Source organism: Saccopteryx leptura, chromosome 3 (assembly GCF_036850995.1).
Source record: "Saccopteryx leptura isolate mSacLep1 chromosome 3, mSacLep1_pri_phased_curated, whole genome shotgun sequence".
Lineage (NCBI taxonomy): Eukaryota > Metazoa > Chordata > Mammalia > Chiroptera > Emballonuridae > Saccopteryx > Saccopteryx leptura.
Genome location: NC_089505.1, coordinates 150,135,055 through 150,151,068, shown reverse-complemented (window position 1 = coordinate 150,151,068; position 16,014 = coordinate 150,135,055). Strand labels below are relative to the sequence as shown.

General features: G+C 40.4%; 1 protein-coding gene across 1 annotated transcript in view; it reads right to left on the bottom strand.

Annotated features, from left to right (window-relative positions):
• Positions 1–14,459: 14,459 nt before the first annotated feature.
• The window catches only part of ACADM (acyl-CoA dehydrogenase medium chain), a 43,594-nt gene continuing 42,039 nt past the window's right edge, over positions 14,460–16,014 (bottom strand). Inside the window, exon 12 of the mRNA XM_066376582.1 lies at positions 14,460–14,739. Within this exon, the coding sequence (XP_066232679.1) occupies positions 14,668–14,739 (72 nt within the window). The 3' untranslated portion in view covers positions 14,460–14,667. The remainder of the gene's footprint in view (positions 14,740–16,014) is intronic.

The following is a 16,014-nucleotide window of genomic DNA, read 5'->3' as shown; positions in this document are numbered from 1 at the left end:
CGGTCCTCCCCCCCACCCCGTAAGAGTGTGGTGCTGCCTGTATTTTAGGTCTTTTCCGCCCTCCTCTGCGGCCTCCACCCCCACCCCTGCCCCACCTTTTCTTGTCTCAGTCACATCGATTGGTCTAAAACAGTTTTAAATAGTGGTGGGATTCCGCTGGTTCACAGGGTTTGGGCAGAACTGATACCTAATTTTTTTGTCGAGTTTGCCGAACTGATTGTTAAAATGGCACTTGTAAATGTACATTCCTTACTCTTTTTTAACGTTCATCTGCATAACAGGGTAATCTAAGTGCCTGTAGTAGTGTTCTTTTTATCCACAGGTGAAAAAACTTTCAAGTAAGGATGCCCATCAAGAAGCAACATGGAAATGTCTTAAATAACAGTTTTATTGTTTTTTGTCAGGTATTATTTAATCTTTTTTTCATTAATACAGGGAAGTTTATGACAGTCTTGACATACGTACGACATTTTGAGTTAACAAACCTAACTTCCATAAAAAATTTTAAAAATTGAGACGTGTTTCTAGCATCATACTTACAGACTATGTGGGCGAACTAGTTTGGTTGCCTACAGCGGAAGAATACACAGTAACGAGGAATATGAATGAGGGAGTTGGCATCCCCAGTACTCTTACCTGTGCCATTTTGGACTGTTAAAAGCACAAGTGCTCCATTTGTGTTGTTTTGTTTGTCAACTTTTTGGCCCTTATCATGGCTCCTAAACGAAAGTCAGAGTCTTTAGATGGTAGTGCTTTGAAGAAGAGGAAAGCCATCACAATGGAAGTGGAATTAAGCATTGTAAAGAGATCAGAAAAAGGAGAATCGGTGATGAACACTGGCCACATGCTTGGCCTTAGGTCAGTGGTAGTCAACCTGGTCCCTACCGCCCACTAGTGGGCGTTCCAGCTTTCATGGTGGGCGGTAGCAGAGCAACCAAAGTATAAATAAAAAGATAGATTTAACTATAGTAAGTTGTTTTATAAAGATTTATTCTGGCCTGACCAGGTGGTGGCACAGTGGATAGAGCATCGGACTAGGATGCCGAGGACCCAGGTTTGAGACCCCAAGGTCGCCAGCTTGAGCGAGGGCTCATCTGGTTTGAGCAAAAGCTCACCAGCTTGGACCTAAGGTCGCTGGCTTGAGCAAGGGCTTACTCGGTCTGCTGAAGGCCCACGGTCAAGGCACATATGAGAAAGCAATCAATGAACAACTAAGGTGTCGCAACGCTCAACGAAAAACTAATGATTGATGCTTCTCATCTCTCTCCGTTCCTGTCTGTCTATCCCTATCTATCCCTCTCTCTGACTCTCTCTCTCTGTCTCCATAAAAATAAAAAAAAAGATTTATTCTGCCAAACTTAGCGAAAATCCAACATAAAGTACTTGGTAAGTAATTATTATTATATGCTTTAACTTGCTGTAACTCTGCTTTATAAATTTTATAAAGTAAAGTTACCTCCCTACTTTATAAATCACCATTACTGTGGAACCAGTGGGTGGTTAGAAAAATTTACTACTAACAGATACAAAAGTGGGCGATAGGTATAAAAAGGTTGACTACCCCTGCCTTAGCTGCTCTACTGTAGCAACAATTGTCAAGGATAAAGACCATAGAGCATGTAAAGGGATCAGCCCCTATGAAATCTACTGTGATTACTAAATAGCAAAGTGACATAATGATTGAGATGGAAAGATTGCTAGTTTTGTGGCTGAAAGATTAGCATCAGCAGTTTATACCAGTTAGTGTAATGTTGATTCAGAGAAAGGCTAAACAACTGAGGCAATAAAAAGTGAAAAGGGGAAGGGAGTGTAGAGCTTGTGTCTGGTAGGGGTTGGTTCATGTGTTTCAAAGTTCATGGCAACTTGCATAACCTTACAGTGCAAGGTGAAGCTGCTAGTGAGAATGAGAAAGCAGCAAGTGAATTTCCTAACAGGTTGGAAGTGGAGGCTGAGGATAACACAGAGCTACTGGCATCACATGGAGAGAGGCTATCTGTTGAGGGCCTTATTCAGCTGGAAAAGCAGCTGACTGAAGAGGAAAAGATAGAAACCCCAGGACTCCAGAGAGTTACTACCAAGGATTTGGCAGAAGGTTTTTCTATGGTAGAGGATGAGTTGGCAGTATTTGAGCCCCAGTGATGACAGATTCAGTGAGGTCTACAGAGCTGTTATGGATGCCTTGCAAGGCTATGGACAAATTTAGGAAGGTAAGTCATCAACCTTCCAGACTAGCCTGGAACAATTCTTTAAGAAGGTAGAGAGGCCTGCAATAGATCTTGTACACTCTACATCAGCTGCTTCTCGAGATGAAACACCTATTATATATAGTACAGGTAGAATCATCTCCAGCATCTCTTACATATTCCTTAGGCAATCCTGATTCACCTGACCCAGTATCTCCAGCACCTTCTGCAGGTTCTTCTGTGTCTTCAGCTTCCTCCTCCCAATAGATCTCTCTCTCCCACCTTTCAATGGCCCTTCCATTGTGCAAGCCAACCACAGGAATAAAAGGTAAGAAATTTTCTTACACTCATTTTTCTGTTACTAGAATACAGTGTGCAATACAGTATATTTATGTCCTTTTTCTTTTTCTGTGACTTAGTTGTGTTTTTATGTTCTAGATTATAATTTTACAACTGTGTTAGGATAGGTAAGTGACTTGGGCTAGGGTGTGTTTAGACTTACACCAAAATTTGGGTTATGTCACTGTCGTAGGAATGGAACTGTAACCCGAAGACCCCCTGTATTTTAAAGCTCTTTCTTATAACATAGTTTTGTATACCTCTTTTATTATTCTTATTTAAGTATTAAATGCATGAAATAACAAACTATCTTTTGGTATATCCTTTTTTATATTTAAAATGGTCATTAGGGCAGAAAACTAAATTTACTGGTTGGTAAATTATTTGAATCCCACCACTGCTTTTAAGTGATATTTAAATATCTCTGTTTTCTCTAAATCTATGTACTCTAGTTGACCAATGTCACCCTGTTAAAATTATCTAAATAAAAATTTTAAAAAAGCAATATTTAAATATCTCAATTACTGTGAAGAAATCATTTATTCTTAAGGCTCTTTAAAATCTGAAGATCTGAAATGGCTGGTAATTAGTAGAGTTTTTTCACTTTGCATATAATGTTTAGTAAATGGTTTCTGAGTGAATATTAATGAAATGTTGATATTCCTCTCTAATTTGCCTTGTCCATTCTGTGTCCAGCTCCCTCACCTACCCCCATGCCCCATTTCTTCAGGAAGTGCTAATAACTGAAGTATTTGGAAATTACATCAGAAAAAAGAAACATCCCTGTCCCTTTTAAGTACTTTCCACAATTAAAATTTATTAGATGTTGTTGGGAAAAGAGCTATGTTAGTCTTGCTCACTTGTACTTAGCCTTATTAATAGCATGTGCGTAAGTGGCAGAGCCATGTATGCCTAGCCTATGTAAGACTATGGTGCTTTGACTCAGGGTGGGTGTGGCTGACTGCTTGCCTGCCACTGTGAGGGGCGATTTTGCTGTTCGTTCACCTGCTGCCATGAGAAGAGGTTTTCCCCTGCCTGTTTGCTTGTCCATCATTGCAAGAATCTAATAAGCGGTAATGGCTCTATACTTTCCAGCTCCACAGTTCCTCTACTGTCTGCCCAAATCCAGTGTGGACCTGCCTATTCTTGGCCACCAACATCTGCATAGTGGGCAGGAATCAGATCAGATCGGTATGAAGCTGCCAACACCGTTGAAGGATGGAATAGAGGAGTGGCTATTCTCTGTGGCTACCCTGTTGGGGGCCATGGGAGCCCTGGGACAAGAAACTGAAAGCTTTCTGCAAGAGGCTGCATGAGGTCAAGAGCTTCAGGATCAGCTACAGACTGAGCACTGACAGAGGCAGGAACTACAACAGTTGCTAAAGAAGGAGACTGACCAAGTTCAAGAGCTGCAGTGTGAAATACAAACTGAACACCAATGGCTTCTGGAACTGGAATGATTGGTGGAGAAGGAACTCTGGGTTCAAGAGCTTGATTTCCTGCTTCAGACCAAGAGCCAGCAGCCACAAGAGCCAACGCAGTCACTAAAGCAGGAGCAGCATCCGTGTCAGTGGAGTGGCTCTGAGTCAGCAGTAGCAGGTATTTCCAACTCCTCTTCTGAAGAGGAGGAGTTTGGGCTGAAACTGCCTTCCACAGACTCAGAGCCTGGCTGGTGGTCACCCAGAAGGTAAAAACCCAGCAGCCAAAAGTGCTTCAGAGGCAGGCACAACTCCCTCTGCAGGTAGTTGAGCACTCTGTGGTCCAGCCCTACACCCACATAAAGTTGAAGTTAGGGGCAAAATTCAGGCAGAAACCCACTGAGTCCCTAGCAGAATGCTGGAGACTTGCTGGGCGCAGTGAGTCAGTGGCAGCTGTATACTGAGCTGCAGCAGGTCTTGGGGAACTAGGCATAAAGAATACTGCTTTTAACCTGAAGTCCCATTGGCCAGATGAGGAACTATTTACAGCACGGATGAGGAACCTTATTCTCCGTAGTGCCCATTCAGCCCTTTCTGGGTCACTAGTGGCTATTTTGAGCCTGTATGTGAAGCAACCCATCAATGTCGTTACGCAGACAGTGGCAGATTTGGGAGAGGTGGTGGCAGCATGAAACCATAAGGCTGTGTGAGCTGCTGACCACACTGTCCCCACCGACTAACAAGAGAAATGGGCCTGTATAGGCTACCTGAACACAGATGTGGGTAGGTATTATTGCAGCCAGGGCAGATAGAAATTATATGATAGGTCTAATAGAGTCCTGTTAGAGCTTTGGCAGCAGCTTGAGCCAGAACAGAGGTTCCAGCTACTGAAAAAGCAGGGGAAGCAGGTGGCCCTAGCAGCTGCCAATAAAATGGTTGGTGGTTGGGTTGTATGGTCACAGGATTATATGATGGAGATAGCTGAGGGAGAGAAGGGTCCCCAATACCCATTGTCCCAGTTTGAGAAGGCCAAGGGACCCGCCTAACAGGGATGGTTTGGGGTGGGGGGTGGGGAGCCAGAGGCCCCATGTGTAATTGGCAATCCTTTGGTCTCCTTCTAATATGCAGCAGGTGTTGGCCTTGGAAGATAATGGGTGTTTTGTTTGTTTGTTTTGCAGCAAAGAGAACTGTCAAGTTGGCACAGACCTTGAATATGTTTGATCCTGCCTAGCCCTGTGAGCTTGCTGACAGGTTTGGATGCGGCTTGTAGCAACAGACAAGAATGCTTATAGAAAGGCGCTGAGATTTGTTATCAAAGAGCTATATGGCTTGTTGCCTGTAATGAAACTTCACCTTGGGTGATTTGCACAGACAGCTGGGCTGCCTATCGTGAACTAATCCTTGAGTGGTATAATGGACTCTTGAAGCAGGGACTGTGACAAAAGGAGGCACTGGCTCCCTTGCTGGAAGGACACACGGCTGTGAACAGTACTACAAGAGACCTTGATGGGGGTACCACAGCACCTGTGGAGGCCCTGCTGCACTGGGAAGGTGTTCTCATCCAGTTGCAGAGATGCACCAAGAAAACTTTCTTCAATGGACATGGACCTGGCTTTTACAGGCCCCCCACCTATGATAGGTGGCCTTGTTGGCACCATGGGGTAAGGGACTAGAGGTGGGCCTCCAGTTAACTACCTTGGCAGAGTGCTCAGGGAGACATTGTGAAGGGCACCTTTGTAATTATTGTCATTTTTAGTATAGCTTGTGCCTTTATAATTTGGTTGCTGTAGTCTACTGTTTCTGTTTATGTAACGGACCTCACTCCTCACACAGGGACCATCGTGGAAATACCTGTTGCATAGATTGTGAGGCAAGCAACCCTAAAGGGGTGGATTGTTGGAAAAACAGTTGTTAGGCTTGCTCACTTGCACTTTGCATGATTAGTGTGTGAGCACATGGCAGAGCCACATGTGCCTAGCCTATGTAAAGCTACAGCTGCTTTGACTCAGGGCGAGTATGGCAGACTGCTTGCCTGACACTGTGAGGAGCCATTTGGCTGTTTGTTTGCCTGCTGACATGAGGAAAGGTTTTCCCCTGCCTGTTTGCTTGAGAATCTAATAAACGGGAATGGCCCACCGCTTTCCAGCTCTACAGTTTCTCTACCATCTGCCCAAATCCCATGTGGACCTGCCTGGCCTCAGCCACCAGCATTACAGGTGTGTTATTACAGCTATTTTTATTTGTGCTTTCTTAGGTTGTTCATACTTGAGCATTTTTTGAGCACCCATTAGAAAAATATTGGCAATATTTTCTAATCCCCTTAAAATACATTGCATTCAGTAATGATTTGAAGGATTCCTGACAGTCACATGTATGGGCTATCAATAATTGAGTGTTGAATCTACCTACCATGATAGATTGTTTCTCCTTGTCATTTTGTTGATATTTTCATTTATAGTTTGAGGCTCCATTATTATATGAAAGTTTAGAATGATTTTTTCTGGTGAGTTGAGCCTTTTATCATTCAGTGATGACCATCTCTAACCCTAATACTTTTTTTTTTTTTTTGTATTTTTCTGAAGCTGGAAACAGGGAGAGACAGTCAGACAGACTCCCGCATGCGCCCCACCAGGATCCACTCGGCACGCCCACCAGGGTGCGACGCTCTGCCCACCAGGGGTCGATGCTCTGCCCCTCCGGGGTGTCGCTCTGTCGTGACCAGAGCCACTCTAGCGCCTGGGGCAGAGGCCAAGGAGCCATCCCCAGCGCCCGGGCCATCTTTGCTCCAATGGAGCCTCGGCTGTGGAAGGGGAAGAGAGAGACAGAGAGGAAGGAGAGGGGGAGGGGTGGAGAAGCAGATGGGTGCTTCTCCTGTGTGCCCTGGCCAGGAATCGAACCCGGGACTTCTGCACGCCAGGCTGACGCTCTACCACTGAGCCAACCGGCCAGGGCCTCTAACCCTAATACTTTTATCTTATAAAGTCTGCCTTGTTAAAAATTAATGTAACTTCCCCATCTTTCTTTTGCCTCTAAATCAGGAAGGAAGGGGTGTGGAGGAGTGAGAGAAACCAGGAAGAGAGAAGGTGATCAGATCTCCTGGGGAAAGCAATGTGCATAACCCAAATTATACAAGTACAGATCCAAAGAGTAAAATGAAGATTGAGTCAATGGTTGCTGAAGGAATGAAAAATAAGCCTCACTTCCTACTTTATAAATTTATTCAACAAATATGTATTGGATGCCAGATATTAATCTAGGTTTTGAGGAACAATGGTGAGCAAAATGGAAATACATATAAGTGTTACTGGACTGGAGGGGCCCATTTAGCTGCACTCATCAAAGCCCAATAAGACACAAACAAGGGTTTGCAGCCAAGAAAATAAAGATTTATTAGGGAGATGGTGCCATGCCTGGAGTCATAGGTAGCTCATGCTCCATGACCTAGCTCCCCAATGGTTTCCAGGGGATGAGTTATTGTAATGCCAGTGGTCGAGGCCAGGCAGGCTCACATGGAATTCGGGCAGATTATAGAGAAACTGCGGAACTGGAAAGCGTTGGACCATTCCTGTTTATTGGAGGCTCAGAGAGAGAGTCGAGCAAATAAGCAAATAAGCTTTTTGCAGTGGAGGTCAAGGGATCAGGAAAATCACCTCTTATGGTGGTGGCAGCTGAGGGAATCAGGGAACCGCACCTCGCAGTGGCGGAAGAATGATCTGGGAGAACCACCACTGAGGGAAAGTACCCGTTGCTTTTCATAGAGACACAAACATGGCTTTCTGCCACGTGTTCACACTAATCATGCAAAGTGCTTGCAGCTAGGAAACCAGTGAGCAAGCCTAACTACAGCTGTTTCCCCCACAGTTATATAGGGGGAAAATCATTAATCTTGGTGATTAAGGGAGTTGGGGTCATTATCACTGTGATGGTCTCTACTGATTTGTCAGCACTAGAGTGGGGATTAGTTGATCTTTGCATCTGGTCCTTACATTAGCCATGGTGTTAGTTACTCTGGTTTTGCAAAGGTGTGGGTCTCAACCATGGTGGGGTCTTTTGGAACTGAAACACAGCTGAGTCCTACATGTTAACTCTAGTCTGACTGAAACTCTTTCTTTGTGGTCAAGAGACCAGAGGCTTTGTTTCTAAGAGTACTGGATGCTGACCAGAACCTCATTATCTATGATTAAGCAAGGGAGAGGGAGGTATGTGAGTTGTGGCACATGGTGAGGCCAGTTTGAGTCAAAGAAAAAAATAAAAAAGGTAGATGAAAGAAAATAAGGTTCCTGTGTGCAATACATAAGGAGCATATGTTTTTGCAATTCTTGTAATTACATTTAACAATTCTAAGGACTTTTTCCACAAATATACTTCCTTGGGTATGAAGTGACTTATGTGCAAGAACATTCATAGCAGCAGTTTTGCAGTAGCAAAAGATTACAAATATTTTAATTAACCATCAAGGGTTAAATAAACTATGGTATATTCATTATGCAGCCATTAAAAAGAATGAGGAAACTCTGCATACACTGTTATGGGAAAATCTCCAAAATATATTGTTTAAAAAAACCCCAGGCCCTGGCCAGTTGACTAAGTGGTAGAGCATCAGCCCGGCGTGTGGATGTCCCAGATTCAATTCCCACTCAGGGCACACAGGAGAAGCAAACTGTTTTCCTCTCTCTTCTCTCTTTCTCTCTCTCTTCCCCTCCTGCAGCCATGGCTCAATTAGTTCAAGCACATTGCCCCGAACACTGAGGCTAGCTCCATGGAGCCTCCTCCTCAGGTATGAAAAAATAGCTCAGTTGCGAGAATGGCCCCAGATGGGGGTTGCCGGGTGGATCCTGGTCAGGGCACATGCAAGAATCTGACTATCTTCCCTCCTCTCACTTGGAAGAAGAACAAGAAGACAGACAAAAAGAAACACTAAGAAAGTGTCAAACTATGTATAGTATACTACTATTTATGTAGGAAACAAAGGAAAATGTATGTGGATATATGTGTGCATGCACAGAATTACTAAAAGCAGTTGCCTAAAGAGGAAGAAATGGTTGGCTGGGGACAGGATTTAAGGAAGGCTTACTTTTCATTGAATATTATGGTACTTTTGAAATTTGATATGTTTTGCCCCTTGAAAAAATAAAAATGTCTCCCATTCCCAAGAGCAATAGCTACAAAAATAGATAGATAGATAGATAGATAGATAGATAGATAGATAGATAGATAGATAGATAGATAAAATAAAATTGGTAGAAAACCAAGTTCATCTCTGCTTCTAGACATGCATTGACCAATATGTAACTACATGGGGGACTTGAAATATGGCCAGTCTGAATTGAGATGTGTTTTAAGTATAAAATACACATCCTATTTCAAAGACAGTAGTAAAAATAAAGTAAAATATCTCATTAACATTTAAAAGTATTGATTGCTTAAATAATATTTTTAATATATTGGGCTAAAGATATTATTTTTTAATGTTTATTTTATTGATTTTTAGAGAGAGGAAGAGAGAGAGAGACAGGAACTTCAATCTGTTGTTCATGTATCTGACCTGACTGGGAACCAAACCGGCAGGCAATCTCTGTGCTTCAGGACGATGCTCTAATCAACCGACTATCCAGCCATTGCAAAGCATATTCTTAAAATTAACTTCACCCATTGTCTTCTTTTTTTAATGTGTCTGTATGTAAGAGAGCACTAATTAGTTAAGAATTTAATGCCCACTGAGGAAGAGAACAGCTCTTTGAGATCCGGAGCTGTAAGTTTACTTTTGGCCAGTGGCTGAAGTAGTAGACTGGGAAATTTTAAGTTCTCAATGTATCTGTATGTCTATAATTACACATCTATAAAATACTTTCTTGCATCTGAACAATATAAATTAATTATACTTCATATTATGGAACTCTGTTCTGATGGGTTTATAGGAATAAATAAGTATTTATAAATGAAAGTCCAAAAATTAACCTTTATTACTTTGAATAAACTAGATTTTAAAGGGGAAAAAAAGTATTCTCACAGAAACTGCTAGCATAGAAACATTTTTCAAGTTCATGTAATTAAGATAAATCTTTGGACAGATCAGAAAGTTTTAGTAATTTGAGTTGAAAACAGCTATGTGTGCTTTACTCTGCTTATCCTTAAGTATAATACAAGTATAGTTCCATATGTGTAAGAATCAATAGTCATTTTTTAGTGAAGAAACCAATTAGTCTGAATTTCCTAAACTTTTTATATTGGTTTATTGGCCAAATTAGCTAACCTAAATCTTACATTTTGTGATTTTTAAAAATGTAAATTTGGTTTCTGCTAACATGATTCATTATTCTAACAGTTTTTTTCAAGCAGCAATTATTTTTTCAGTTATGTCAGATTGAAGATAATTTTTAAGATCTTTAGGAAACTTAAAACCTTAGACTGATATTGAGTGAATTAATGAATAATTATTGCATAGCCAAATTGTTTCTTTGATATAATATTGAATCATTGATTACTAAGTATAATTTTGAATTTATATACATTTGCTTCTTATTCGAAATGCTATGGAATAAGTTAAGTCTTTGGGTCAAGTTAATAAATGTGGGGTGTGGTTTTTTTTGCCACTTTAAGGTGTAAAAGGATATGTATAGCTGTGTCATTATTTGGGCCTGGCCTGTTAGCTTAGTCGGTTAAGAGCATCATCCTAGGAGTTAGGGAGAGGGGCGCAAAGGGGCATAATGGGGGATATGGGGGTGGGGGTGGGGGTGTTATATTGAGTGGAACACTTGAATCCATGTCAACACAATAAATTAAAATTAATAAAAATTAAAAAGAAAATGAAGGGAGAAAAAGAAAGGAAAGAAATGCAGCTCATCAATTAACCTCCTGATCTGCTAAGGGAATATAACTGGCAATAAAACCGACACTATTATAAATGGTAATAAAGATTTTTATTTGTTTTCTGAGAAATAAAAAAGAGCATCATCCTGAAACAACAGGTTGTGGATTTGATCCCTGGCCAGGGCACATGGGAAGCAATCAAAAAATGCAAGACTGAGTGGAAAAACAAATGCTTCCCTTCCTCCTCTCTCTCCTTTCCACTCTCTGTCTCTCTAAAAATCAATAAAAATTAATAATAGCTGGCCTGATAGTTCAGTTGGTTGAAGCATCATCTCAGAGCACTGAGGTTGCCAGTTTGATTCCCAGTCAGGACACATCCAGGAGCAGTGTTCCTGTCTCTTTCTCCCTGCCACTCTAAAAAAAAAAAGTTTTTTAAATTAATTAATTAACTAAAAATAAAGTTGTGCTAATAGTAATATGAACTTTAACAGGAGCAATAGTGACAGAGAAATAAAATTAGAGTTTTTATTTTTTCATTTTATTATTTATTTTAGAGAGAGATAGGGACATACAAGGACAGACAGGAAGGGAGAGAGATGAGAAGCATCAACTCATATTTGCGGCACCTTAGTTGTTCATTGATTGCTTTCTCATATGTGCCTTGACCTGGGGGCCTCCAACTGATACCTTGCTCAAGCCAGTGATCTTGGGCTCAAGCCAGTGATCATGAGGTCATGTCTATAATCCCATGCTCAAGCCAGACAAGCCCATGCTCAAGCTGGTGAGACCAATCTCAAGCCAGATGAGCCCATGCTCAAGCTGGTGAGAACAATCTCAAGCCAGATGAGCCCATGCTCAAGCTGGAGACCTTGGGGTTTTGAAACTGAGTCCTCTGCATCCCGATCCAGTGCTCTACTGTGCCAATGCCTGGTCAGGGTAATATCCTTAATTACTTTAAAAAAAAGGAATGAAGTTTCCTCATTTAATAAACATTGAAAGTTCCTTAAAAGCATGTTACATTCTTCTGTGTTTATTGTTCATTTAATTAAATAGGTAAACAAGTGTTCTTACTCAGGTACCTGTAGTCTTCCTTCAATCAAGATAATCAGATCATCTTTGCCATCCCTTAATTTTTCCTTCCCAAGGTCAAATATTGAATTTAGAAAAATAAATTCAATATTTATTCAAATTTCCAGCCTGACCAGGTGGTGCAGTGGATAGAACCTAGAACTGGGGCACTGAGGGCTCAGGTTCAAATCCCCTAGGTTGCTGGCTTACATATAGGCTCATCCAGCTTGAACATGGGCTCACCACTGTTGTTTAAGCCAGTGATTTTCAACCTTTTTTGAGCCGCGGCACATTTTTTACATTTACAAAATCCTGAGGCACACCACCTACCAAAATGACACAAAATGACACTCTAACACAGTACATATTATACATATAGTTAATAATATAGTTTCTAAATGTATTTATACTCACTTAGTGTAAAACCTGGGCCTGTTTCGATGAACACAAAGGGGTATCCTGGCAGGAATGGTAGAAAGACACACACGAAGCTCTTAACAGTTCTCAGTCTCTTTCTGTTTATAGTTTTTATTGCAGTCAAGCTTGAGAAGCTCAGCTCACATAGATATGTGGTTCAAAACGGGAGCAATGTCAAAATAGCTTTGTTGGCCAGAATGGGGAACTCCTTGGCAATAGATAACCAAAAACTGTCCAAAGGAAGATCAGCAAACTTGAGCTTTAAAGTTAGATAACATTGTGATGCATTCTATATCACCCTCTGCGGGGCCTCTTTTAAAAAGAAAAAGGTCAAATATCTATATACAACATCAGGATAGACATAATCAGCTGAGGCTGAGGCTTCATCTAGTGGTGGCAACATTTACCTCCAGTCCTGACCAGGATTAGAAATCGGGACCATGGGGAGGAGTAGCAGCTTCAACTACTCGCTGCGGCCACACAATGACAAGTGTGCAGCAGCCCCGAGGGGGGACCTTCCTGGGTGTGGATGAGAGGCGGCCTACTATTGGTTCATCGCTAGTGGGTGGGATGAATTCTAGGTGATTGGTCAGTGAGCGTTCCCTGTGCCTCCACCCTTCCTGTCGTTGATAGCTGGAGGGATTGTGAGGGGAATGTTTATGTTCGGATGGAGGCAGCTGGCGGCGGGCCGGATAAATAGCCTCCACGGGCCATATCTGGCATGCAGGCTGTAGTTTGGGGACCCATGTTTAATTTCCCCACTGCACACCTAACCATGTCTCACGGCACACTAGTATGCCGCATCACACTGGTTGAAGCCACCCAATCTGTGGCATTTTGTTAGGCAGCACTAGCTGATTAATACAGGTGCAACTTTCAGACACCTTCTTGACCTCTGGGGCTGAAGATCCTCTGTAAAAACTCGAAATAATGAGATTCATGGTTCTGTGGGTTGGTGAATACAGTAAGTGCTGGAAGCGTGGTCCATTGGGGAAGGTATCAAGTTCTGTGTCTCCTCCATACCTTGCCCTGTGAACCTCTCATTTGGCTCTTCCTTAGTGGTATTCTGTATAACTAGTAAATGTAAGTGCAGTGTATTCCTGAGTTATGTGAGCCATTCAGACAATCAAACCTGAGGGCGAGGTCTTGGGAATACCTGAATTTGTAGCAAAATTGGACAGAAGTGTGGGCAAGCCTGGGGAACAAAGATTTGTGACTCATGTCTGATATTAGGGTATTCTTGTGGGACTGAACCCTTAAACCTGTAGGATCATATGCTACCTATTCTGAATTAGTGTCAGGATAGGATTGAACTGTAGAGTTGATGTCAGAATTGGAAAATCAGAAGTGATGTCAGAAATACCATTTAGTAGAACATATTTTAGCAGTATTTGATGTTTATAATCACAAAGAAATTAAATTAATAAATGTTGGTTCTTACATTACTTTTTATTTTCTGAGGTATCTCAATATAATCTCATGAAAATGGGCAGGTAACTTTATGCAGTTCAAAATCAAAACATGATTTTTTTTTCCATTATAGTATATAAATTAGGTATTCACTATTACATGAAGGTTAGGTATTCACTATTACATGAAGGAATAAAACCTTCTGGAAAGAACACAGGTACACTTTTAAGTATTGAATTTTTATTTAAGTTTCTTTTCAGAATGTATGCACATGAAATGCCATAGTGTACAAGAGACCAAGGGCTACCCAGATACCCATAAGATCATATCAAAATAAGGCAAATTTGTTCTGGGATGATGCTCTAACCAACTGAGCTATCTGGTCAGGGCTAAGGTAAATTTTATTCATTTATTTTAAATAAGGCAAGTAAAATGTGGGCTAGCATTAAACAAGATTTTCGAGTAACTTGTTTTTGTATAATGGGAGAATATGAACATCAAATTTTTTATTATTACTGTACAAAACTTAAAACAAATCCATTCCAAATTGAAGGAAAACAAACTCCTCTAATAAAATATCACTGTTTATACAAAGTCACTGACAAGCTATTTGATGGTATCCAATTCCTACAATATTTTCTCAATGTGAATTTTACAACATCCTGAATACTTTTATAAACCCACTTTCTGTCATTGGAAAAATACTGAAATTCCAAGAAATTCGGTACTTTAATTTTAAGAGGTCAACATAATAAAACAAACATATTTTTCAAGGTTAATATAATTCAAGTACAATGGTACTGAAGACAACACATAATTTTAATGAAACCAAATTTATTTGAGGAAAAGCAAGTCATAAAGTTAAACAAAGGCAAAACTACTATTAGAATCAGTTGCATATTTAGTTAAGAATACTCATTGTAAGATTTTCACTAGGAAAACCCTTAAATCTCTTTTTTCTGTAGCTTAGTGAATTATGTTCTTTTTAGTCAACAATTAATTATGTTTCCACAGTGATCTTGTTAATTTTTATACTTGCCAATGTGTTCACGGGCTATAATAAGCCTTTGAATTTGTGCTGTACCTTCATAAATCTACAAAGAAAAAATATATATGTAGGTTATATATCTTCAGTAGACAAATACTTCAATTTAATCAATATTTTGGAAAGTCATATATGCTCTATTGTAATATCCAACTTAATCAAACTATAAATAGGGTCTGTAAGTGATACCCAAACCTGATTTTGTAAAACCCATAAAAATATGTAATTCTGTAAAGATTAAAGTTATTATAAAAAGTGATTTACCAAAACTTTGGAGAACTCTTTAAAAATCAAATATTAACATTTCAAAAAGTTTGGGGAATCTAAAGTTTAATATTGCTAAAATATTTCTCCAACTTTTCTGAACTGTTTTTTAGCTAGTTGTCCCTTTTAGTCATTTTCTATTTCTACTCTTTTTTTCTTTTTTCCTTTTGTCTTTTATTATTGTTTTCTTATTTTCTGATCCTACTGATTTTTTCTCTTCCTAAAGAACAGAGTTGCTAAAAAGAACGATGCTGGAAGGATGTTTTGTTCATTTCCTAGTAGCCAACCCTCACTTCCAGTTTGAACATTTTTTTTTGAGAGAGACAGAGAAAGGGAGAGAGATGAGAAGCATCAGCATATAGTTGCATTACTTTAGTTGTTCATTGATTGCTTCTTATACGTGCTTTGACTGGGTGGCTCCAGTTGAGCCAGTGACACCTTGCTCAAGCCTGTGAGCTTGGGCTCAAGCCAACAACCTTGAACTTCAATCCAGCAACCTTTGGGCTTGAGCTGGTAAACCTGCGCTCAAGCTGGGTAAGCTTGTGCTCAAGCCGGTGACCTTGGTGGTTTTAAATTGGGACCTCAGTGTCCCAGTTGACACTCAATCCACTGAGCCATCACTGGTAAGGCTCTAGTTTGAACTATTAATCCTAGCAACTTGTTATACTTCATTTTCTCAGATGGCAGAGAAAGTTAAATGGATAGTAATAATTATAATAATTATACTGCAGGAGAGGAAGAGTATCACCAGATAAACCTGTAACTTTGGATAAGGTACAAATCTCATCCTCAGTTTTTTCATATCTAAATTGAGAGGCTGCATAATGTCAAAATTTCCTTGCCATTCTATCAACCTAAGATTCTTCTTCTAAATTTCAAATGACTACATTTGTCAAATAATTTCCAGGGGGTAGAAGGAAGCAATGGAGGAGATACTGAGGGACATGGATTATATAATTACTTAAGCTACATGTGGAGAACATGCACATTTTTATCTAATTTACTAAATTATTCCTATCTCTAAGTTTTGCTAACTACCAATCTAATTTAGAAAACAATC